Source organism: Pinus tabuliformis, chromosome 3_2 (assembly GCF_031772625.1).
Source record: "Pinus tabuliformis cultivar Carrire ecotype Pingquan chromosome 3_2, CPIR1, whole genome shotgun sequence".
In the NCBI taxonomy this organism is placed as follows: Eukaryota; Viridiplantae; Streptophyta; class Pinopsida; order Pinales; family Pinaceae; genus Pinus; species Pinus tabuliformis.
The window spans coordinates 398,877,379-398,903,595 of record NC_142302.1 but is presented as its reverse complement, the minus strand read 5'-3'; the positions used below and the strand labels follow the sequence as shown (position 1 = coordinate 398,903,595).

Genomic DNA, 26,217 nt, shown 5'->3' with positions numbered 1-26,217 from the left:
ACTAAAGGTTGGAGCCTTCAATAAGGAAGTCGAAGCTTCCTACGAGTAGTGGTTGGTGATTATATTAGGGGGTTGGAGCTCCCTTCCAATAGCAGCTGGAGAATGAGTGAAGGTTGTAGCCTTTGGTAGGCTAGCACCTACGTACTGGTAAAAATATCCGCTAGTATAAGAGCTAGGGGGTTGTAGCCTTCTGCAGGTGGGTGCCTGCATACTCGTATGAGTCTGCACCAATACAAGATTGTAAACATATTTTTATACTAAAAAGAAGGTGGAGACAATAGCAGCAGGTGGTTTTCTCCTACATTGGGTTTCCACCTTAAATCTTGGTGTTCATGTGTGATGGTTTATTTATTACAACACATGGTTAATGCTTATGTAATGGTTAATAAAGTACTAATGAACTAGCTGAAGACAAATATGTGATGGATTAACTAAATTGTAAGTTCACTGAATATACGCTAATTGTCTTAAGAATAGTCGCATGCACACGTAGGTTCGATTTAGTAAAGTTGCGTATAGAAATATGAATACGAAATGTAAAAAGTTTATTGATTTATAAATACTAATTCCCCCCCCCCCCCCCCCGCCCTAGTATTTTTCCCAACACTGACCAAAACCATACAAACAAATGTCCCTCAAGCAAGCAACGAAGGATAATAAATTATTACCAAAGTATTATGGTACGTACAAGGTGTTGCAAAAGATTAGTACTATCACATACAAATTGGAACTTCCTGCATCTTCCCGAGTGCACCCAATTTTCCATGTTTCATTCTTGAAGAAGGTTATAAGTGACAAGCTCCTAGTTCAGACAATATTGCCAAAACTTTACGAGGAAGGAAAAATAATATTGGATCCTAAAGCAGTCACATAAACAAGAACTCAACGACTGTAAACTTGATCAATTTTAGAGTATCTCATCAAGTTGAAGACCTTACCCACTGAAGATTCCACATGGGAGGATGAAAATTTTATACAGAAGCATCTAGAACTACTCAAGCATTGAGGACAACACCTTTTTGAAGGAGAGGGACGACAACACCTTTTTGAAGGAGAGGAACATGTTAGGTCCATATAATACTAGTGTATTCCCTTATTATTATTATCATTGTAACCCCTTATTATTATTGTTGTACCCTGTTGTCCCCATATTGTTATTATTGTGCCCCATAGAAGGCCACTATTTTTATTGTTGTGCCCTTACATTACTATTGCTATGTCAGCTATGATTATATTGTGACCCCTTAGAATCCTATATATAGTAAGGAGGTCTTGTCATTTGTATCATCGAAGAATTGTTCATTTGAGTAATGTAAAGGAGGTTTCCCCCTCAAAGAGGCTACTTTTCAATTCATTGATCTATCTATTTCTTCTACTTGTGAGCTGGTTGAATAATAGTTGCTTCCATATATTGGTCTATTCAAACTATACCCCAGTTGGAATCTTTCTTTTTCGCCAATCTGGCCAATGGGTATTGGATACTTGAGTTAGGTGCAATCCTTACTACTTATGGTAAGAAACATCCTGCTCAAGCTAGAGATGTAGGTGTTCTACCACTTGACTCTTCAGGATCATGTTGGGAAGGTTGGCAGAGTTTCCCTAGTCGTAGCATTGGCTCCCTGCTAGAAGAGTTTCTTGGGTCGTAACATGGGCTCCCTACTGGCAGAGTTTCACAGGTCATAGTGTTGGCGCCCTTTTGGAAAATTTTCTCTTGTCGTAGCATTAGCTCCCCATTGGCAAATTTTTCCAGGTCATAGCATTGGCTCCCCACTCATATATTTTCTTGGGTTGTAGCATTGGCTCCGCAGTGGTAGAGGTTTCCAGGGTCATAGCATTAGCTTCCCACTAATAGTGGTTCCAAGTGGTAGCAGTGGCTCCCTGATGGATAGAGGGTGGTAGCTGAAGCTCCCCTATGATTCTTCTTCTTTAGATTCGAGAATGTTTTAGTAGATAGAGTTAAGCAGAGATGGGACACGATATGATGACATGGTACTTGCGATGATTACATGATGCAATTGGAATTTCTCCCTAGCTGAGAGGGAGTGTTAAGTTTTTGCAGCTCAATGACAAATTCCATCCATAGGACGATATTCCTATTTTCAAGAGGACCAATTTTTACTATTGAAGAACTCAATTTGGACAAGGGAAAGTGTACTTTTGAAGAAAACCCCACATGTGCACATATGGACAGGTCGACCCTAACACGAAAATGGACACCCCTGGAAGCCTATATATACAAGTGACCTCAAGCTCATTTGGACATTACGAAGCATCTTCTTCTTTTATTCTTCATTGATTGGTTCACACAGGTCCAAGGTTGGGTCAAGAAATTTGGTTCGTATAGTTCTAAGTTTACAAGGACCAAAGATTTCACGTGTTCTAGGGTTTTTGGTCACAACCGCAAGCTTGACACAAACACTTTTTAGCTACAACTACATGCTAACAGGCTCAATGGTGTGGTTGGAAGGTCTCAACCACACACATCCTTCTTCCTCCGTGAAGTTGGGCTCTAGGGATGAAATTTGACATTTGACCACAGTTGACCGTAGATAGGAAAAGTTGACTCTGATATATGTGATACTGGAAAAACATTTCTGAATGTTGTTGGTTAATTTTAGATGATTTTGTATTAGCTAACTGTACTCTCTGTTGAACATTTTATGACAACAAAATAGAAGAAAAATTTCAAAGGGTTTTCCTCATAGTTGGTTTTTCCCCAGTCTTTGACCAAATCTGGTGTCTCTTATTGATGTGTTGATTGTCTCCTTTGTCATTGCATTTATTGTTTTATCTTCAATTACCGTTGATTGGAAATATTTGAAATATTAATTGTTCTTGAAATATTGCTAATTCAAGAATTGAATTGGGCTAAAGTAATTGAATCATCATTAGAGAAATGTGAAAATTAATAGGGAATAAGAACCATTCTACGATATGAAATAGGGAATCCAAAGGTTCTTCTTCCTCCACCCACCAGCTGCCCAAGAATTCACCAATGCAGAAGGAGTTCCAAAGGCCAACTTCCTTCATCCTCCAACTATCTAATAAATGACAAATAATACTCAGAGAAAACCAGAGGTTTTTTGCCTCTCCTCTCTTCTACGCTACCTCTTGTAGCTTGATTCTCATTTTGTCTTCTATGCAGAATTTGAACTCTCTTAGGCTGCTAGACCACTTCTCCTTTGTGTTGCCTCTTGCAACTCAATTCCCTTTCCTGTAGAATTCGAGCTCTCACTCCAATGTTATCTCTTTTGTGCTCATCTCCCACTTTTCTTGTCAGCTAGTTCATGAATTTGAGCTCTCTCTGCCCACTGAAGTCTAAGATCTAGCTCTCTCTAATGAAAGAACTAAACCTCCTATTCTTCTATGCTAAATCATGACTCAGTGAGATCCAACATCTCTCCTTTTTTTTTTCTATTCGTTTCCCCTCTATCACTGAGGTTGAGTTTCCTTCCTGTGAATGAGTCCACCCCCATGAATGAGACTGACTTCCTCCGCTTTCTGTCTTTTTTTCCGCTGTGCAGTTCCCCTTCCAATAAATCTATTGCTCATTAATTTTTTGTCCCTTTTTGTCTTTTTTTTTTCTTGTTTTGGTTTCCAAGGTAGCATGGGCTTGTCCCTAGTGTTGCAACCCAATTAATTTCCAACAGCAACCCCATTCCATAGACCATTCCTTTGCATTTAAAGCTCAAAAACAGCCTTAAATGGTTTTCATATAGTTCATATTTTTCCTTCCTTCAGCAAGCAAGCTAAGTCTCCCAAGCAATTTGACCTCCCTCAAACCTTTTGGAATCTGTGTCCCTTACTCAGCCCATTTAATTTTTAAATTCAATTACATGGTGTAATTACATGGTAAAATCAACCATTCATGGTCTAGGCTACTACACACCCTTGCTAAGGAGATAGGTCCTTTTTAACCCAATCAAAATATGACTCAATCTACTTGTAAAGGATACAACACATATCCAACACCAATAATAATATATATGATTAAGTATTAAATGTTTAATTATTTTGAAATGAAAATATATAAGAAGCAAAGACTAGCTAATCTACAAAATATACGTTTCTATCAAAGAAGGCATTTCCTAGTAGAATGAGTTTCCTCTTAATAAGAGATGACCATGAAGTTGTTGGATGGTGAGAAGTTAACCTTATGTAAGTAGTGACTATTCATAGGGAGGAGATACCATAAGCGGAGCACAATTAATGGTCGATGGCAAGTGAAGATAACAAGGTGATCAGGTATAAGGAAGAGTTTGGTTCCCCTTATGAGGCATTGATAATTATTGAGCAAGAGGTTGAATCCCTTCTATTGAGTATGCAATTACATTTCTCACTTTTCTAACATATTGCTAACACCTTAATTTCACTGGTTTAACCTAATCCAATGAGCATAATATTTCTTCACCCACATGATATTGGTTCGTTTGTTCTTAACATGACAATACCAACTAATACAATTATCAACATCATATTTGGGTCTACATTGATGTGAAAATTTATCTTAAAGTTTAAAAATGTTGGAAAATTTTACTAGTCCATAAATACTAACTATAAAATGTTTGGCAATATTTTTGTAAAAAGTATTCAAATTTCTAATGATTTTATATAGTCATAATTTTATCTTATAAAATTTGGAATCATTTAAAAAAAAAAAACGCAAAAAATATCCAATCTATTTTTAAGATTTAGAATCATTTTTGAAAAAAAAAATTTACTTAATCTATCTCAAAACTTTTCATTGTTAGCCATTAGGCAAAATGAGTACTATTATCACCACTACTAAAAATGTAAATATGTTATAAACACCATTTGGGACGAGGCAACCCTCTTGAATGGAGACAATGATGAAGTTTACAACATTTAATGAATCATTAAATGTTATGAGATAGATAACTAGTTACAATAACTTTAGAATGTATTTTTTTGGTTAATAATTTTAAAATTTTAAAATATACTCAATTGAATATAATGAGAAATCTCTTCAAAACCCTTCCACATAAAACATGAATATCTTAGGAAAAAAATCCACCTCAAAGTTCCATCGCCTCTCAATCAAATCAAGTTGCTTTCCATTTTCCTTTGATTCCATTCAAAAGATAGAATTAAAACACTTTCTTTCAATTTTCCTTTAGTTTTCTTTTTTTTTAATCGCATTCTTTATTGATTAAAGATGATGGAAATGGCTGACTGCTCGAGGATAATTATTATGTTAAATCGAGAGATGTTGGGCCTCCACAGATCGACCCCTACATTATCACTACGCATAAGTGCCCTCCACTAAAATCTGCTGATAAGAAAATTCCCCCTTTTCCTAAAAACGTAACAATATTATAAAGGAGAAAATGGCTAAAGGTCAAACATTTCACACTCCAGAATGACAAGGAATAAACGGAAATTGAACTACATGGGTTTTCTTTAATATTCCAAAACAAAAGTTGTTCCCTCTTATGATTACTATGCAACTGAGATTCCCATCTAGAAAAACTGAAAGACCCCATGCTAGTGACTTCTTATGGAATGACCTCTACACATAGACCCCCTTACCACATCATTCCCCATAAACCGAGTCAACTAGAGATTTGATTTGTCTTCATAACTAGATTTAAATTCTTTTGATGTGGCTTTACAGCGAGATTAAATTTTAAAAAAATTGCATGCTCTCATTCCCCACTACTCAACCTCGTCATAAGTGAAGGCATGGATTTGTTCATAAAATGAACATAAGAGAGTGGCTGGGTGGGGTAAAAATATAAATTTGGGTCTGATAAAGGTGGGTGGTGGAAGTTGAATGTGAAATCCATTAATAAATTTCATCGTTCCAATGCACTGCAATCAATATTGTTACCTAGCTTAATGATATTTTAAGTGGTGTTCAAACCTACCTAGCTTAATGATATTCTTAAGTGGTGTTCATACCTGCCCGGGCACAGCCCATATGGGAGAGCAAGCATCTAGATCTCATCATTGGCCTCCATGGCTGATCCATACAAAACTGCACTTTGGAGAACAGTTAAATATATCCCTCCTCATCACCCAAAAGGGAGACCAATGCTAATATTTTAATGCCACCACTATATATTCCTCTCCACTTTTCCTTTATTTGTATTCTAAAGTACCAGGGGAGGCAATCCTAGTGATGTGTCATATTGAAGAGATTAAAGCAATGAGTTCCCAGTACAAAGAAACAAACGTGTAGTATACACATAGAATATATTAACCTGAAAAATGAATTCTCTCTTTATCTTTTTTTAAAGTGGGCAATTTACGCGTCGCAAACAGCCTCCCCGTACACTTCGCTCATGCTTTCTAGGGTTTGAGATTTTCAGAATATCTTATTAACATTGTACCCTAAAGTTCTTTTTTTTGAAAAAAAAAAAAGAGAGAGCGCATACAACCGACTGCTTTATCTGCTCAAACTGTACAACGCTCTGAGAGAATTTCTGTAAATTAAAAAGGAATGCATACACAATTTAACAAATTAAACGGCTTATTTACCTGCTAGTTGATAGTACCTTAGAGTTAATATCACTATATCTGCAAATCTTAAAAGTTCTGCCAGGATACGTATAGTTGTGAAAACCTAATGTGATTTTCTTACGTATTCACATATCGAAACTGTACAACTAAGCTTATGCAGGTAAACTTATAACAGAAGAGTAAACTTATAACTGTATTTATTTAAATGTGGCATCTTATCTTATCTCGCCTCTATCATATCTGGTCAAAGAAAAACAAAGCCTTTCTTGCAAATTGCAGGGAATAATATGGGTTCCATTACTTGAATATGGCTGAAAAAGCTATTCTACGGAGGGTTTTGGACAGAGTGATTAGATCAGCTTGATTGCTGCAACAGTAGGCTTTTAACTTTTATGTGCTCTCCACCTGTTTCCTGCATGTCGAGCTTAAACACGATAATCAAGGCAGAGTATATGGGTTTCTAATAATCCCACCAATGATGAAATTTAAATCTGACTAAGAACCCTCGCACTCTTGTAAATTACAAGCGAGCTCCTTTTTAATAAAAAAAAAAATTAGAGTCATTAGTTCCATTAAAACCTAATATACTCGAAAAAGAACATACTTTTAGAAGAACATATTTATACATATAATTATAATTTTTTTAAGGGTTTAGGATACTCTACATTAACACCCATTCCATCCCTACATCTTTTCCAATCAAAATATATTTAACACTATTCCATCTATACATCTTTCCAAACAAAAAATCAGAGTTTTTAATAAGAATTTAATAGAAAGTCTAAGTATACAAAACTTTGTCGATGTTCAAAATGTATTAGAGAAGGTTACTTCGTTATTTTTCTTATCTATCATTCTAATAGTTTATTTTGGTTTTTAAATTTATTTTATTTTTATATTTATTTATGTATAGAATTATATGCTATATTTTAAATAATTATATAGAAATAGATTGAAAATAAATTTCAGAAGTATTGTATAGATATATTAAACTATATGTTGAGATTCATAAACAAGACAAGATAGACAAGATAATTATGGGTAAGTTGATTAAGATGACGTGAGTATGTCTTTTGGTATCTATTGTGGATTATGAGAAGGTCATTTTCTGATTTTTAGTAACTAAAGAAACATTGCTTCTCTAAAATTCCTGTTTGTAAGAATGTGCCTATTACAAATGGGAAAAATAATACAAATCTACATCAAAATGATAAGAACATAAACAAAAACTTCTTTCAAGGATGACAATGTAAAGTGAATTACTAATTTAGATTATGAGAAGATTAATTGTCCAAAACATCTAATGAGGAACCCTATTCTCTCTTGGAGGATATAGAAAACAACACCATGTATGATTTTTATCCTCAAACATAAACTTACATCAAAATGATGGAAAGAACTTAAGTAAACATTTTCTCAAAGAATGAGAATGTATAGTGTACCACTAATTTAGAGAATGAGAAGATTATTTGTCCAAAAGTGCTTAATGAGGAATCTTATTCTCTCATGGATGATAGAAAAGCACACACCGTGCATGAATTTGTACAAGTAGATTATGATGGGTTTAACTGCTTTGAACGAAGAGTGCTTTATTAAATTAACATAATGAAATTGAATTGAATCCTTGGTTGGCATCGTCACCAATTTCAAACAAATTAGGCTTCCAACTAGAATAGAACAAAGCCATCCTATCATGTTGGTTGGAGAGGAATATGAAGAAATTCTTCTTAGCCTAAAAGGTAAACAATTTGAATTTGGTAGTAATAATCTATGTTGGAGAGTTATGTGGGTTCCTAGTCCATCAATTAGAGATCATCTCATATTAGAGTAGGTCTTGACGACTTGGAGAACACCAACACGGTAAATACCCAAAACCACTAAAAATAGTGGACAAGAATTGTTGATGGGACTAGATACAAGTAAACAACCACAAAGAGATTCCGAGGACTTGGAGAACACCAATGTGGTAAATACCCAAAACCACTACAAAATAGTGGACAAGAATTATTGATAGGCTTAGTTGGAAGTAAAGAACCACAAATTCCTCACAAAGAACTTGACAAGGAAGAATTGAATGTCATATTTTATCAACTCAAATATAGAATTACTGCACTAATGAGGAATATGACATTGCTTCTAGTAATGAATGGTAAGGAAGCACACTCACTAGACTAAACATGGAGAACGCAACTAACTTGGAAAGCTCCATAAGTGTGACACTTTGAAACTCATGCAAAGATAACATTTTCTCATCTTTTGGTGTTCCTTTCAAAGTTAATGTGAAGCTCCATATCTCAATGTTTGATGGTCATCACTATACTTTTCAATAATTTCTTGAAACAAAATGAAGTCTATGTTATTCTTTAAACTCAAGAAGCACAATATATTTTATTTAACCATTTGAAGATGTTCAAACATGTTCTGTTGTGGTGGGAGAGTTATGTGGATGCACTAAGGATAGGAAACAATCCCATGATTATGAAATGGGAGGGCTTCAAGGAATTGTTGAAGTTACAATTTTATCCCATAGGTTATGAGACGACTAGTTCATGAAGTGGCGTTACCTTCAGTGGGAACAAAGAAAAAGAATGCAAGAATACACTTTTTAATACAAAAGGCAAGTGATTAGGTTAGGTATCTCTTTGAAAAAGTGAAGGGTCGAAATCAAGTACCGTAGATAACGTTTTAGTGATATTTGAAGACAATTGCAACTTCCTAGTATTAAACGAATAGATGAGATGAGTAGGAAGGCTCTCTATATGGAGTTGGACTTTAAAATGGGAAAACAACATATGAAAGAAGAAGAAGCCACTAAGAAAAGAGACAGAAACATGGTAGTCACTGTTGAAAAATGTAGGGATCCTAATAGGCATTGAAAAAATTGGATATGGATGGCCATATGAAAGAGAAGTGTTGGGAACTTTATCGGAATTGTGTCCAAAATGGCTAAACCCTAAGGGAAAGGAAGGGAAGCTATCGAAAGGAAAGAAGAAATGGTAGAAATAACTTTTTATCTAGGGAAATACATCATTTGCACCACATTATAGTAGCCAATGATGAGTGGAGGCAAACATGCACTATTCTAAATGAAAGTTGAAGTAAAGAATCAGAAGGTAAATTCTATATCTGAGAATGGTTCTCAATGTAACCTTATTTCTAAAACATTGATTGATAAGTTTGGTCTAGAAACTTATGATCTTGTGGAACCAAGTTCACTAGTATGGTTGTAAGGGAAAACTATTATGAAAATTAGTCAAAGATGTAAAATCAAGTTTTCCATTAATTCCAGTTATGTTAATGAAGTAGAATGTCAAGCTCCACCGCTACTAGTATATGTTTGTTGAGTGATGTTTGGTAGCCATACCTATGGGATATGGATGCTACCTCCTACATGAGAGGAAAAACATATTGCTTGGTCAAGGGTGGCAAACCACACTTCATAAAAACACATAAAGGGAGAGAGAGAGTAACTCTTCTAGCAACACATTAGCGATAAGAAACCTAGAAGAAAGCACCTTAAGTTAGTAATGGAATGGTGAATATCGAAATGGCGGCAATGTGCTTCCATGTCCTAAGTGGTCTAGCTTTTGGAGATCAAAAGCTTGCATATAGGGATGTGTTATTTGAATTGGATAGTTACCAAACCTCTTGTAATTGTTGTAATAAGCATCTAATTGTTTGTCTTAATTTTATTTGGTTCCCTTGACAAAGTTGGATGTGAACATAAATCAATGTAATGGTTGACCTTCGAAAGTAGACCAATAAAAGTGAAGGTTGTCATGAAGAAAGGATCAACAGGGAGATGGTAAGAGAATTGGGGAAACTTGAAGGGAAGTAGCAGATATGGGAGCTCAAAGAATGAAACCTACTTGAATTTCAAAGGACTGAGGAGTCAATGATCTTGTCTATGAGAAGTAAAGGTGTCTCAACTTCATGGTCATTAGTAATTTTTTTATGAGTGCATGAAATTTCTAAACATACATGGCTCACCTTGTAATAAATTTCTAAAGCATAATTAAATTTCCAATCTACATGATTTTCTTATTCAAGTTTTAAATAATAATGTGTTTTGATGTATAACTAAATATTCAACAAAATAACCTACTTTCTTCTCTCTTTATTGTTTTGATTATATTAAACATATTACTAAAATATAATTAAATTAATTTTTAAATTAAGAATACTAATTATAATTATAAATATTAATTACAAATTCATTAGTTAAATATTCTAAAATAACATATTATTAAAAGTGCAATCCTGCGACTGGTATTCACAGTGTTTGAATATTACTTGTTCAAATAATTAATATAAACCTTTCAATCGTTACCCTTAAAAAAACAATTTAATCTAATCTTTACCTTTTTCAAATAATGATTATTTAATCTTTATCCTTTTAAATAAGAATTAATGTAATTCTTTTTCGTACACGTCATATGAGATTAAAAAATTAAATATTATAATTTAACAGGATAAAATTAAATATATATTATTTATATAATGTAAATATAATATAATATAATATATATACCATGTATATTATATTTGAAAGATTTAAATTTTATTTAAAAAATTATTAATTTAGATTTTTTTATATATGGAATAAAATTTCAAATCAATCAAAACTTTGAGCCCCACATTTTTGTTCTGGGCCGGCCTTGAATTACAATAACGCCAGCGTAGATTCGCACACTGACTGTCCAATCTTCTGGTGTTCGTTATCTTCACGACTCTCCCGAGAATCGTACCCGGCTCCTGCAATGGAAAAGCTAATACTGATTGATTTACAGTGTGATCAACTGTAAGAGAGAACTATGGATATGATTGCCATTGTGGAGAATATACATCACTGACACGGTTTGAATCCCCACAAACGGAATCTGATCGCACCGAAAGAGTAGTAGACCGTGACGGATCTGCGTCTAATTACGGCAAAGATGAATTTCACTAACAGGTCATATTTAAAGCAAAAAGCAAAAGCTAAAGAGCAAAATTACGACTGGTTTGGCGACGAAGGGCATCATGTAAAGATAGTCCGTTTGTCTTTACTTTTGATTTTTTCGAACCTTGGAAGCATCCAATGGAGAGAAAAGATTAATTGAGCAAATTACCCACCTGGTGTGTGAATGTTTTGAAGGCAGGTAAGTAAATATTTCAGTCACATTCAAATAATTGAGTATTCAAATTCCCCGACCATTCACTGTTGACAGGGAGACTAAAAGTCGAATGTTGTTGTTGTTCACTCTTTTGTTAAGATGCCCGTTGCCTTTTTTCAGTGGATTAAGTCCTGTTTTCTCTGTACTTGTTTATATATTAAGTGGTCTGCTTGCGATATTAACACATGTTTCTCCTATGGCAGATGATGAGTAGTAGTGTAGTTGCCTCTGTTTTTTTGCCCCTGTTTTTTTGCCCCTAGTTCCATAGTTCTTGGAGTTCTGTTCTGTTTTAGTTACAATAAGGATATTGCCATCCCAGATTTGAGTACAGGATGAGGCCGCAAAAACTTGACTTGCAGGTCTGTGTTTTCTTCCTTGCCCTATTTCTATGCCCATCATCTGTTCTCCCAAATTCATCATTCCATGGCGATGCCAGGGTGCTTATTTTAATGAAATCATCAGTGGCTGATCCTGATCGCCTGTTAGATGACTGGAGCACGTCCAATGACAGTAGTCATTGTTTATGGACTGGTGTCAAATGTGACCATATAGGCCGAGTAGTGTCTCTAGATCTCTCAAACATGAATATTTCAGGTCCATTCCCCAGCCAACTGACCAGTCTGTCAGCCCTACGTTTGCTCAATGTCTCCAATAATTTCCTTGATGGAAACTTTCCCTCCAATATATCAAAATTGAGGAACCTAGAGGTCCTGGATGTGTATAACAACAATCTGTCAGGGGCACTGCCACTGGATTTGAGGTATCTCGTGAAGCTGAAGCATCTGAACCTCGGTGGAAATTACTTCTCAGGAAGCATTCCTGGTGAGTATGGGAAGCTTACAAATTTAGAATTTCTTGGATTGCATGGAAATAGTTTGGGTGGAATAATACCCAGAGAGCTTGGCAATCTGGGTAACTTGAACTTTCTTTATTTGGGGTACTATAATGAATTTGATGGTGGGATTCCTCCCGAGTTGGGAAATTTGAGTAAGCTTGTGTTTCTCGATATGTCTACCTGTAATCTCAGTGGCCCAATTCCTTCTGAGCTTAGTGCTCTGAAAAATCTGCATACATTGTTTTTGCATATCAATGGTTTTACTGGCCCTATTCCTCCTCAACTGGGTGGCCTTGTGAGCTTAAAATCCTTGGATCTGTCCCATAATGATCTCTCTGGTGAAATTCCCATGGAACTCTCGGAGCTGAAAGAGTTGAGGCTGCTGAATCTGTTCATGAACAGACTGCATGGAGTGATTCCATCTTTCATCGGAGATTTGCCAAATTTGGAGGTTTTGCAGCTTTGGCAGAACAATTTCACAGGTCTGCTGCCTCAGCAATTGGGCGTTAGTGGGAAGCTAATGGAAGTGGATGTTTCTTCCAATAAATTGACTGGTTCCATTCCTCCGAATCTCTGCAAAGGTGGGAGGCTGCAAATATTGATTATTCTCAATAATTTATTTTTTGGCCCGATTCCCGACTCTCTGGGCAAATGCAATTCTCTGGTTAAAGTCCGCTTGGGGCAAAATTATTTGAATGGTTGGATTCCTCAAGGCTTGCTTTACATGCCCAATCTGACTATGATAGAATTGCACAATAATTATCTCAGTGGGAGCATACCAGAGGGATCAATTAACAATGGATCCTCTGTGCTAGGGTTGATGAAGCTTTCTAATAATCGGCTCAGTGGGCCTCTTCCTTCATCCATAGGTAAATTAACTTCTGTGCAAAACGTTCTTCTCAATGGAAATCGGTTAACAGGGAATGTTCCACTAGAGATTGGCGAACTGGGGAAGGTTTCTAAGATTGATCTCAGCAACAACAGATTTTCTGGTATGATTCCCAAGGAGATTAGCCACTGTACTGTTCTGACATATCTTGATCTCAGCCAGAACGACTTCAGTGGTCCCATCCCAGTGGAAATCACGAGGATGCGCATTCTGAACTATGTGAACTTATCGAGAAATCACCTGAACGGGAGCATTCCAAGAGAATTTGAGAACATGCAGAGTTTGTCTTCTGCAGATTTCTCTTACAATAATCTTTCAGGCCTTGTTCCAGAGAATGGTCTGTTTTCTTTGTTCAAAGCAAGCTCTTTTACAGGGAATCCAAACTTATGTGGACCACATTTGGACCCTTGCTCAATTGGGTCACCAATACAAGCCCACATCAAGGGCCGGGCTTCTCCCCCTTTGAAGCTTGTTTTAGCTCTGGGACTACTCCTCTGCTCGCTTGTTTTCGCGATTGGGGCCGTCCTTAAGGCCAGAGCTCTAAAGAAAGAGCGCGACGCAGGGTCCCTGAAAATGACAGCCTTCCAGAAACTCAACTTTGGGGGCGATGATGTCTTGGAATGCATAAAAGAGGACACCGTGATTGGCAGAGGAGGAGCGGGAATTGTGTACAGAGGCATCATGCCCAATGGGGAAGAAGTTGCAGTGAAGAAACTCATGGGCATTGGCAGCAGCCAAGACTCTTCACATGATCATGGTTTCTCTGCAGAAATCCAGACTCTGGGCAGCATCCGCCATCGCCACATAGTTAGATTGCTGGCGTTTTGTTCCAATCAGGACACCAATCTTCTGGTGTATGAATACATGCCCAATGGAAGCCTGGGCGAGCTGCTTCATGGAAACAAAGGCGGGCATTTGCATTGGCATACCAGATACAAAATTGCACTCGAGGCAGCCAAGGGGTTATGCTATCTTCACCATGATTGCTGCCCACTGATTGTTCATCGCGACGTGAAATCCAACAACATTCTTCTCGACTCCAACTTTGAAGCCCATGTTGCAGATTTCGGCCTTGCCAAGTTCTTGCAGGATTCTGGTACCTCTGAATGCATGTCTGCCATTGCAGGATCCTATGGCTACATTGCTCCAGGTAAACTGTTGTTTCATTTTTATCATTTGTGTCTTAATCCTTGGGTTCCTTTAATCCAGTAATAGCCGAGCAATGTTAAAATCTAGAGTTTGTTTGATAAATTTAGGTAGCCCCCCACCCAATACCTAACGACATCATATGAAAAGGTCAGATATAGGCAACACTCCATGAAAAAGTCACTCATTCTCGTATACGTGACCCCACTGGTGCGTCTCCCTAGTCGGGGCAATAATTCAATTCCCCACAAAACCTGTTCAGAGGAAAAATGAATGATGGCCTAGGGCAGACTGACATACGTTCAAATTCATTTCATAGTCACATTGGGATACTTTGAATCTTTCATAAAAGCTTCTAGAGTCGGTGGCCAAAGCTTCTAGAGTCGGTGGCCACAAGGATTTGATAATACGACTCCTCAATTCCCCACAAAACCTGTTCAGAGGAAAAATGAATGGCGGCCTAGGGCAGATTGACACATTCAAATTCATTTCATAATCACATTGGGATACTTTGCATCTTTCATAAAGCTTCTAACTTCTAGAGTAGCTGGCCACAAGGATTTGATAATACAGCTACATCAAGGATTTGAAAGTATTTAAGTTTATTTATTTAAATTATTGTTTTTTTCATTGTGTAAGGTATGTTTTTATTTTATTGCATACTTTAAATTATTTAAATTATTTTTATTTTGATTGGAAATTTCAGAAATAATTTGGAATTGGATGAACCAGAATAATGTCAAACAATTGACTGTGTTCAGTCGATCAAATAAGCATCATCAATATCTACAATCAAGGCCATAATTTATCATATATAAACATCACCACTTCTTTCGTTTAAATATTTTATTTGTGTCATTTTTTATTTAAATATATATAAATATATTTCAATTGTTTGACTAAAAGTTTGTTTTTTTTTAAATTAAGGAAATAAGATAAAGGTTAGGGAAATAGGAATAAAGGTTCAGGATCTAGAGGTATTAGTAAGAGTGAAAGCATGTCTCATTATAGACCACCATTAGATAATTTAGATGCGGTGGTGTTCTTTGAATAATGATGATGAGTCAGTTTCCCTCTGCAGATAACAGCCAATAAAAATTATCCTCACTGCTAATTTGATAATGATGAATCAGCTTACTTTTGCAGATATCAGCCAAAAAAATTTTATCTTCCATACTAATTTGACAATTAAATTATGATAAATTTTACCCTGCTGCTTCTTTATTTGCTTTTTTATTTAAATATATTATTAAATATATTATTAGCTGCTTTTTTAGTTAAATATATTATTTCCTCTGCTAGATGATGAAAAGCAACTCCAATATCCAATTTAAATGATTTTCAGATTATTTTACCTCCATTTATCCGTTGGAGTTTACACTCACCCATAAAGCAAATAATGTAAGAGCAGACATTGCAGCTTTAATCGCTTTATTTTTGTAAGCCGGAAAAATTTCGTACTGTGCTGCATTTTTTTCTGTGATTTTTGCCACCGCCCTTTCATCTAATATTTTCATTCTTGAATTTACAGAATACGCTTACACTCTGAGAGTGGACGAGAAGAGCGACGTATACAGCTTCGGGGTGGTTTTGCTTGAGCTGATTACTGGCAGAAAACCAGTGGGCGAAAGCGAATTTGGAGAGGGCGTGGACATCGTGCAGTGGGTGAAGAAAACGAGCAACTCGAAGAGAGAAGCAATTCAGAAGATTATTGATCCGCGTCTCAGCACCTTCCCTCTGGAGGAGGCCATGCATTTTTTCTTCGTGGCTCTGCTCTGCGTTGAAGAGCAAAGTGTACAGAGACCCACAATGCGAGAAGTAGTGCAGATGCTAACAGATTCTCCAAAGGGTAAGCCCAATATGCAGAGTTTTTCGGTTTCGCCTGCCCATGGAAAGGAATCGAACAAGCCACTCTCCAGCCCGCCACCCGATCTCCTCAGCATATAAGCTGAATACGTACGTACCTGCTTTGGTCATAATTAATTTTCACATTCTGCCAATTTTTCCATGCAGTACTGAGTAGTTGCAATCTTCATCCCGTAGTTACTCCTATTGTTCACTAATCTATTCTCTCTGTTATGCTAAATGGTCTGGATTCCCAGTATTTTGGAAACCAGGCTCTAAATAGGTGAGGATCAGGTAACATCCATGAGTGTCATTGCAGTGTGTTTGGTCTGGATTCCCAGTATGTTGGAGACCAGGCTATAAATAGGTTAGGGTCATGTAACGTCCCGCAAGTGTCATTGCAATATGTTTTCTTCAATCAAATAAGGTAGTTTTAGTGATTGTGAAAATGGGTTATGTAACGTCCCACAAGTGTAATTGCAATCAATATGTTTTTTCTGTCAAGCAGTATTAAATAAGATATTTTTCATGATTTTGAGAGGATGGATGCAAAAATGTTTGCCATAATTCTGAGCTCCTCTTGAAGCTTCATTATCTGCAGATTAACAGCGTATTATTGCGTTGAGGCCCAAAGAACGCAAATTCAGTGGACATATTAAGCCTCATATTCTTTGTATGGATGCCAACAAATAAAATGGTTTCCAGATATCAACAACTACTTGCTTGAGGGTTATCATTATTCCTAACTAATTATTTTTAATTATAATGAAAAATAAGATCATGCAAATCAATGTAAGATTTAATTGACATTAAAGTAATAATGAATGATACTGGGAAAAAATATATTTTTATATAATTTTATTTTATAGACAACGTATTATATATATTTCATTAAAATGTTTTAAATATAAAATTAAACATTATAGATTATTAATTATAATATTTTTAGTGTATAATTAAAATAAAATAATTACATTTAATTAAATTAATCTTATTGATTTTATTAACGTATAAATCTAGATGTTAAAAGCAACTTGAAATAATAATAGATACATTTTCCATGTAACAATATAGCAATAACAAGATATCCATACATGTAAAACGTTATCGTTTGAAAGAGTATTTTTAAAAATATAAAAAAATTTAAATAATATAAATATTTTTTTTATTAACAAATTATTGGACATCTAATTCTCTAAGGGTTGGTGTAGAAGCTCAACAATCAAAGGGAGTTCAAGAGACCACTTGGAATATGAAACAACGGGTCATTAGACTTGTATAAATATGTATCATTGTGAATAATATAGGCATTCAAAGATGATCTTTCATATCTCTTGTCTTTGCTATTGTTGTGTTTAACATGGTATCAGAGCGATTTCATTCGTTATTTGCTCAGTCTTGTGTGAGCCACTTGTTTTTGTGGCCTGTTGCGCTTTTCTATCTCAATGAAGCTTATGGGTTTGTGTATTTCTAAGCATTTGTCAGGACAAAGAAAGACCGTTACTGATCTAAAATGGACCAGATTAATAATACTGTGCTAATTTCCCATTCAGAATAAAATCCAAGATGCTTATCATTTGCTTATTAAGTGCTTGAAGATTAATATTTTTGCTTAATTAACTGATTCTCGTGAGAGTTTCTTATGTAAATGTTAAAAACAATTTAACATAAAACATATGTTAAACAACAACAAAATAAAAACAAAGAACATCAAAATACAACACACAACAAGCACATGATAAAGAAGTTCACCCCTCTTGGGCTACGTCTCCTTGGTCCAACTTCCAAAGGCTTGGGCCTCTCTATTATGCTCAAATTACAACAAAAGTGTGTTTACAATGCTCAGATCCCTCTGCAACCTGTTTTAATGAGTCTAGAATACTAAAAAATGGCTATCTAGCCTCTTTTTGCATCCAATTTGGATAAGAACTGAAGAAGTTATGACTTCTCCTAGTTCTCCCACTATTTGTTCCACAAAATGCTCCAAACCCGACATAATCTCATAAATTCGCTCCAAAATCTTCTACCTGAGAGAGAATTTGGCTGCGTCGTGGACCATAACCTACCAGTCATATTGCAAATCACAATTGTTGGAGTCCTGCGGTCTTATGGACTGTGAACTAAGTGGGCGATATGCGATTGTGATACGATGGACTCGACAGGAGTATTAAACTTAACATATAAATTATCGCATTTGGGAACCCAATCGCAAATCGCAATTAGTGCTTTCCATTGGTCGATACCAAAACCCATACCACTATGGACCCATCGAGATTATCAAACCTAGTCCATAAAATATCGGGTCCCGAGCCTCATCCAAAATCACAATCGACATTTTCGCTCGGTAGATATTAAAGTCCATACAACTGTGATATCAGCAGACCCGCCTGACTATGAAATATAGTGTATAACATATTGCGTCCAGGGACCTTTCACAATCAGTGGAGTACTGGGGGTAACATAAATATCACAGGGGTTTTGGTTCAATATGCGATTGTGATTATCACAAATTGCAACCCAACCTGCCGAGGGCCGATTTTCAGTAATACCTTTAACCTGCGATATGCGATTGCGATTAGATCACATCACAACCTATTTGTGTCGGAGCCGATTCTTAACCTGTGTCCTTTGTTTTCCCGGATATGCAACATGCGAGACCCAATGACAACCTGCCACTTGGCGCTTCCCCATTTGCTTGGACCTTTACCATGTCATCCAATCCTCCCACGTGTCCAACTCAAACCTAAAATTTGACTTGCTCTAACTTCTGCATATAAACTCGGATTTGAGTTCCATTCACATTGTTGGGTTCAAAATGACAAGCTCTTTGATCTAAAGGTAAATTTGACAAAATTATGCACTTTGATTTTTGAGCATAAACTTGAACACCTGATTACTCCTCCCCACTAGAAGCCTTTTCGACCCCAAAAGATTATATCCAGTTATTGAATATATGAGGGTATTGCTCCCTCACCTTACCCTATTCAATCCATTTTTCCTTTGATGGATTTGTACCTTTGAGACCCACTCGAAGATAATCAAAATTTCCCCTCTTTGATGACCTCGTTCTTTTGTTAAGTACGGTGTCTTGCTGAATCTCATCAAGAAATTTTGGAGAAAAATATTCAATTGATGAAATCTGTACACTCTCTCCTTGATATTCAATCAAAGGAGGCTCATATAATCTCAAATTTTCACCATTAACAACAGAATAAATCTACATATATGAAGGCAAATCTAGCTTAAAAGCATCATTACCAATCTTTTCTAGAATTTTAAATGGACCATAACGGATTGCTTTCAACTTTTTACCTTCACTTTGAAGCCTTTCCTTGCTAATGTAAAGCCAAACTTCATCACCTACTTGAAACTAATGATCCACACGATACTTACCATGTCTTTCCTTATACTTGCCTTGACTCTTTTCTAGTTGTTCTTGAACTGTTTGGTGAATCAACTGAACTTTCTTAATGAATTTGTTTGCTCTATCTATGTCGCTATGTCCATCTATAGCTACATATTTCTCAAAGATGAAATCCAAAGGCGATTTAGGAAAATAACCAAGAGATGCCTTAAAGGGTGAAGTTAGAGTAGAAGAGTGTTTTGCTCGGTTGTAAGCATGATGAATATAATGTAACTGTTCATCCCACAACTTAGGATGTTTGCTGCAATATCCTCTTAGCAAATGAATAATTGTCCTGTTAACCACTTTAGTTTGACCATCTATTTGCGAATGAAAGGCTGTACTTTTCTTCAACTGGGTGTCCATTAAGTTCCATAAACTTGACCAAAAATTTCCAACAGATTGGGAATCATGATCAGTTACAATAGAAGTATGTAATCCAAAATGAATCCATACATTTTGAAAGAAAAGCTGAGTTGTTTGTTCAGCTGTAATTTGTTTTTACAAGACATTAATATGCACATTTTGTTGAACCTATCCACAACTACATAAAAATAATCATGACCTTTTCATGATAAAGGAAGACCTCCAACAAAATCCATAGAAACACTTTCCCATAGACGTGAAGGTACTAGAAGTGGTATGTACAATCGTAGTTTCCTATTGCTAGGTTTACTATTTGCACACATTGAACAATATCTGATAAAATGTGACACACTTTCAAGCATTCGAGGCGAGTAAAAATACCTCTGAATATTTGCCACTATTTTACTTACACTGAAATGTCCAACAATAAGAGAAGTGTGTGCTTCCCTTATGACATTTACTCTCTCTTCCCGTGGAACACAAAGTTTTCCCAAATGATACAATAGATTATCATGTACATGGTAGTCTAATTCCTCAACTTGGTGGCCTTGACTCAAGTTTGAATATACCTCTTGAAAGTCAACATCATTTGCATATTGTTCAACATAAATTTCACGCAAAATAGAATTATTCTTGAGTAAAATGGCTACATTAACAGCCAGTCTAGAAAGAATATCAACAAATCTATTATAAATACCTTTCTTGTACTTAATTACCAAGTGGAATTGTTGTAAATATCCCATCCAATGAAAGTGCCTTGATTGCTGCAATTTTGTTTGAGATTGTTGATATTTCAAAGGTTAATGATCGATGTGAATAATGGTTTCTTTACCCATCAAGTAATTCTTCCATTTCTTCACACTTTGCACCAATGCGTAAAGCTCTTTATCATATGTAGGATAGTTAATTTAACACGATTAAAAATCTCAAAATGAAATGAAATGGGCTTACCATGTTGTAAAAGAACTACACCCATGGCGTAGTCACTTGCATTTGTTTGTATTTCAAATGATTATTTCAAATACGACAATGCTAAAATTGGGGCTGAGCTGATATTTTGCTTTAAAGAATCAAATTATTTTTGTTGTTTCCCTCCTCACTGGAAGACAACCTTCACGCTAGTCAAAGCATGTAGTAGAGCTGTTATGGAAGAGAAATTGGAAATAAACTTCCTCTAGTACTACGCTGCTCCTAGAAATCTCCTTATGTTATGAAACCAGGTCACAAAAAGATAGAAAAGATAGATCAACACATTATAAGTAAGCCTCTTCGAGGGGGCAACCTCCTATACATTACACAAATGAACAATTCTTCGATGATTCAAATGACAAAACCTCCTTTCTATATATAGGAGTCTAAGGGGTCACAATATAACCAAAACGAACTAACAATAATAATATAAAGCCACAAAAATAACAATAGAGGGATTCTATGGGGCACAATAATAACAATAAGGGGACAATAGGGACACAACAATAATAATCAGGGATGCAACGACAATAGTAATGGGGGAATCACTAGTATAATAAGGACCTAACATGCCCATCTCCTTCAAAAAATTATTGTCCTCAACACTTGAGTAGTTTGGATGCTTCTGTATAAAATTCTCATCCTCCCATGTGGAATCTTCAGTGGATAAGTTCTTCCACTTGATGAGATATTCTAAAATTGATCGATTTTGTAGCTATCGAGTTCTTGTTTCTGTGACTGCTTCTGGTTCCAATATAATTTTTCCTTCCTCATCAAGTTCTAGTAATATTGTTTGAATTGGGAGCTTGTCGCCTATAACCTTCTTTAAACATAAAACATGGAAAACTGGGTGCACTCGAGAAGTTGTAGGAAGCTCCAATTTGTATGCCATAGTACCAATCTTTTGCAACATCTTGTATGGACCATAATACTTTGGTGATAATTTATATCCTTCTTAGCTTGCTTGAGGGACATTTGTTTATATGGTTGTAGCCGTAGAATACCTAGTCACCTACATCAAAAATTCTTTCATTGCGATGTTGATTTGCTGTTGTTTCATTCTATTCTGCGCCAACATGAGGTTATCCTTTAAGAGTTGGAGAACTTGCTGTTGATGCTCGATGTGATGTTCCACTGCTTGAAACTTAGAATTTTCTCTTAAATATGATGTGATGGATGGTGGATGATATCCATAAAGTGCCATAAATGGGGTCATTTTTGCTGCAGTATGGAAGGAAGTGTTATACCACCATTCAGCCAGAGGCAACCATTTGACCCATTGTGTCTATTTATCAAATATAAAGCAATGAAGATATCCTTCCAAACATTTTTTTACTATCTCAGTTTTCCCAAAATTGTTTTCTTGTCTCAGTACAAAATTATTTTCTTGCTTCTGGAGTCCATGAAAATGCATCTTTCTTCAATAATGTTGTTAGAGGTACTGTTATTCTCTCATAATTCTTAACAAACTTGCAATAATACCCTGTCAACCCCAGAAATCCTCACAGATGCTTTATGGATGTGGAGATTTTCCATTCCTTAATGGCTTCAATTTTGCTAGGGTCTACCTTAACACCTTCTTGAGATACAATATGACCCAGATATTCCACCTCTTGTACTCCAAAGAAACATTTGGAGCTTTTTGCATATAATTGTTTCTCCTCCAATAGTTTGAGCACCCTGTCAACATGTTCAACATGATCCTTCCAAGACTTGTTGTAGATTAGTATATCATCAAAAAATACTAACACAAATTTTCTAAGGAAGGGTTTGAAAATGGAATTCATCAAACCTTTAAATGTAGAAGGTGCATTGGTAAGGCCAAAAGGCATGACCAAAAATTCATAATGACCCTCATGAGTTCTAAATGCTGTTTTCAGAATGTCTTTAGTCTTCATTCTGATTTTATGATATCTTGAACGAAGATCCAACTTGGTGAAGTAAATTGATCCATGCAATTCATCCAATAATTCATCAATGACAAGAATGGGAAATTTATTTTTAATAGTGAGCTTGTTGAGCTCCCTATAATCCGGACACATGCACCATGATCCATCCTTCTTGTGCACCAATACTACTGGAGCACAGAAAGAACTTTGACTAGGTTGAATTATACCAGCCTCTAACATTTCTGCAACCATACGTTTAATTTCACTCTTTTGGGCATAGGGATATCTGTACGACCTGATGTTTGGTGGAACACTTCCTGGAATCAAATGAATAACATGATCATGATCACAAATAGGTGGGAGACCTTTGGGAATCTCAAATACCTTGGAATGATTGTCCAAAACTTTTTGGAGATATGGAGAAATAGATGATTTTGATGTGGGAACCTCTAGCGAACATAATTGTGAAATTACACCTCGTTGTTCCATCTTTAGAAGCTTTGTCATACCGTTAGAGCTGATTATATTTCCCGGTTTCCTTGCAATACCCCTTAATTCAACTTCCTTTCCTTCCGTAGAAAATTTCACAAAAGTTCTTGAAAATTAAAAGCTATTGTACCCAAGGATTGTAGCCATTGGACTCCTAGTACAACATCAACACCACCCATTGGAATGGAAAGCATTAGGCTATTCAATACATATTCTCCCATGGATAGCTTGATATTATGGCACTTTCCATAGCAATTTATGGTTCCTCCACTTGCAACCATCACTTGACACTTTGGTGCTAGATATAGGAAGCAATTCAATTCCTTTGCTATCTTACAATGAATAAAATTATGGGTACTTCCTGAATCAATCAACGCTATTACCTTTTTCTTCTTGATATGTACTTTTATCTTGATAGTTTGAGAAGTGGTAATTCAAACCAATTCATTACAAGATATGGTTAGATTCATTTCTTCTTTATCTATGGTTTGTTCCTGGAGTATATCCTCTTCTTTTGATATTTCTTGTTCCTTTTCTTCCTCCTCTTCACAATCTATGCAGAATAATTTTTTCTCAGCATACTTATGACAAAGACCTTTTGCTCTTTTTTCTACCAATTGTTGTGGTGTCAACCTTGTAGGTTGTGGAAGGCTAGGGGCAACAACACTTCCATCTTTATAGTTGCGAGTGCTAGGATTCCTAGTTGCCATATTTTGCTTTCCATTTTTCTTGCTAACCTGAATGCCTTCTCCAATGAATCAGGTTCCCAAAGGCAAACCTCATGTTGGATATTATCCTTTAAAGTCCCTATGAACACATCAATCCTATGCTCCTCTGGAATATATTTTACCCTTATGTTCAATTTTTTGAAGTCCTCAATGTGCTCCATCATTGAACCCTTTTGTTTGAGATTTATCAATTGGCTAAAAAAGGTGTTGCTTTTTGTATCCTCATAATGTGTTATCATTTCTTCCGTAAAAATTGCCCAAGTGACAATTTGTTTACGAGAGCAAAGCCATCGATACCATACAAACTGATTTGGTTCCAAATATAAAGTTGCAATATGTACCTTTTGTGTGTTTTGCACAATATGGAGATCGAAAAACTGCTCCTTCTGTAGTATCCATGTTCCGGGGTCCTTGCCATCAAACATCCTCATATTGATTTTTGGAACATGGTGGGTTTTCAATCCAACATTAGAGTCTATGAAATCATGATTAACATTTATTTTGTTCTCATCATGAGTTTCCTTTACTACCCTTTCACCATTAGTGACCATTTCTTGTAGCAACTTATTCAAATTTATCTTCAATTCTTCCATCTTATCGTCTATGCCATTCATCTTAGCGTCCATGCATTCATCTTAGCTTTCATAATAGCGTCCATGCCATTCATCTTAGCTTCCACGCCATTCATCTTAACTTGCAAGTCATTCATATTAGCTTCCACGCCATTCATCTTGGCTTCATTTACCTTTAGTGAGAGTGAAATTTGTTGTACCTGCTCTTGTAATTTTGATATATCATGTTGCATTTCTTCCTCTTCTTCATGAGTCATGATAGAGCTTTCAGGTTACTTACTAGATGTTTCCATTTTAATTCTTCGAGGCAAATTAATGCTAATAATTCTTCGCTATTCCCTTTGAATTCCTTCAAACTAATTTTTCAAACCAATCTTATGCAAAATTAAAAAACTACACACCTTTTTTTCACTTTGTAAAAGCTCAATATTGAATCTGTTGTATCTCTGTAACTGCGGATCTTGAATATCTGAAATCTTGTCCTATAGTAGCCCTTTGAGTCCTCTTTCTAACTCTGCATTTCTGATCAAGATTGGATTCTCCAAGGAAGAGTTATGCCGAATCTCCCAGGTGACCCAATGATAGACTAGTTCAGTAGACCAAACTTGTATGGCGTGCCACGTGTCCCTATTTCGACCTTAGTACCTAAAGTTGATGCACATAAAACTATAGTCCATCTTCTTTCTGTAACTCCTTACGAAATTGCAATCTGATGCTCAAAACAAAAGTTATGACAACTTTCCCTAGGTCACCTGTTTAGAATGTAATTTGAGAGTCTGCAAAAACCCTACCTTCCTTAGCCCATATCTCCGCTAATATAGCGAGACAAGCTCTACAATTTGGACCTGAAGTTCAGAACAATTTCGGCTAAAATGATTTTTTTTTTTAGCTTCTGAAAGGTCGCAAAACAAAATATAAAGAAAATTCCACGATGACCTGTTTGGAACAGCGAAACCCTAGAATCCAAAGCTTTGATACCGAATGTTATGAAACCAGCTCACAAAAAGATATAAAAGATAGATCAACACCTTAGAAATAAGCCTCTTTGAGGAAGAAACCTCCTTTACATTACACAAATGAACAATTCTTAGATGATTCAAATGACAAAATCTCCTTTCTATATATATGAGCCTAAGGGGTCACAATATAACTAAGCTGACCTAACAATAATAATGTAAAGGCACAAAAATAACAATAGATGGATTCTATGGGGCACAGTAATAACAATATGTGGACAATAGGGGCACAACAATAGTAATAAGGGATACAAGGAAAATAGTAATGGGGGAATCACTAGTATTATAGGGACCTAATACCTTACTTCTGTGACTGATTTGGGTATTGGCCAATTCACAATGACCGAAACTTTAGAGGGTTGAATCTTCATTTCACCTCCTCCAACTATATGGCCCAAATACACTAAGGAAGTTTTCCTGAGTTCACATTT

General features: G+C 35.9%; 1 protein-coding gene across 1 annotated transcript; it reads left to right on the top strand.

Annotated features, from left to right (window-relative positions):
• Positions 1-11,770: 11,770 nt before the first annotated feature.
• On the top strand, positions 11,771-16,897 carry LOC149181078 (uncharacterized). Its single transcript, XM_089416431.1, has 3 exons — positions 11,771-14,513; positions 16,041-16,465; positions 16,612-16,897. The coding sequence occupies exons 1-2, from the start codon at positions 11,972-11,974 to the stop codon at positions 16,454-16,456; spliced, it is 2,958 nt and encodes a 985-aa protein (XP_089272557.1). The 5' UTR covers positions 11,771-11,971; the 3' UTR covers positions 16,457-16,465; positions 16,612-16,897.
• The last annotated feature ends 9,320 nt before the right edge of the window (positions 16,898-26,217 follow it).

Bases quoted from the DNA above. Each gene is read 5' to 3' on its own strand.
- LOC149181078 (XM_089416431.1), top strand. From the start codon at position 11,972: ATGAGGCCGCAAAAACTTGACTTGCAGGTCTGTGTTTTCTTCCTTGCC. The intron at 14,514-16,040 runs GTAAACTGTTGT...TTGAATTTACAG, and splicing joins CTATGGCTACATTGCTCCAG to AATACGCTTACACTCTGAGA.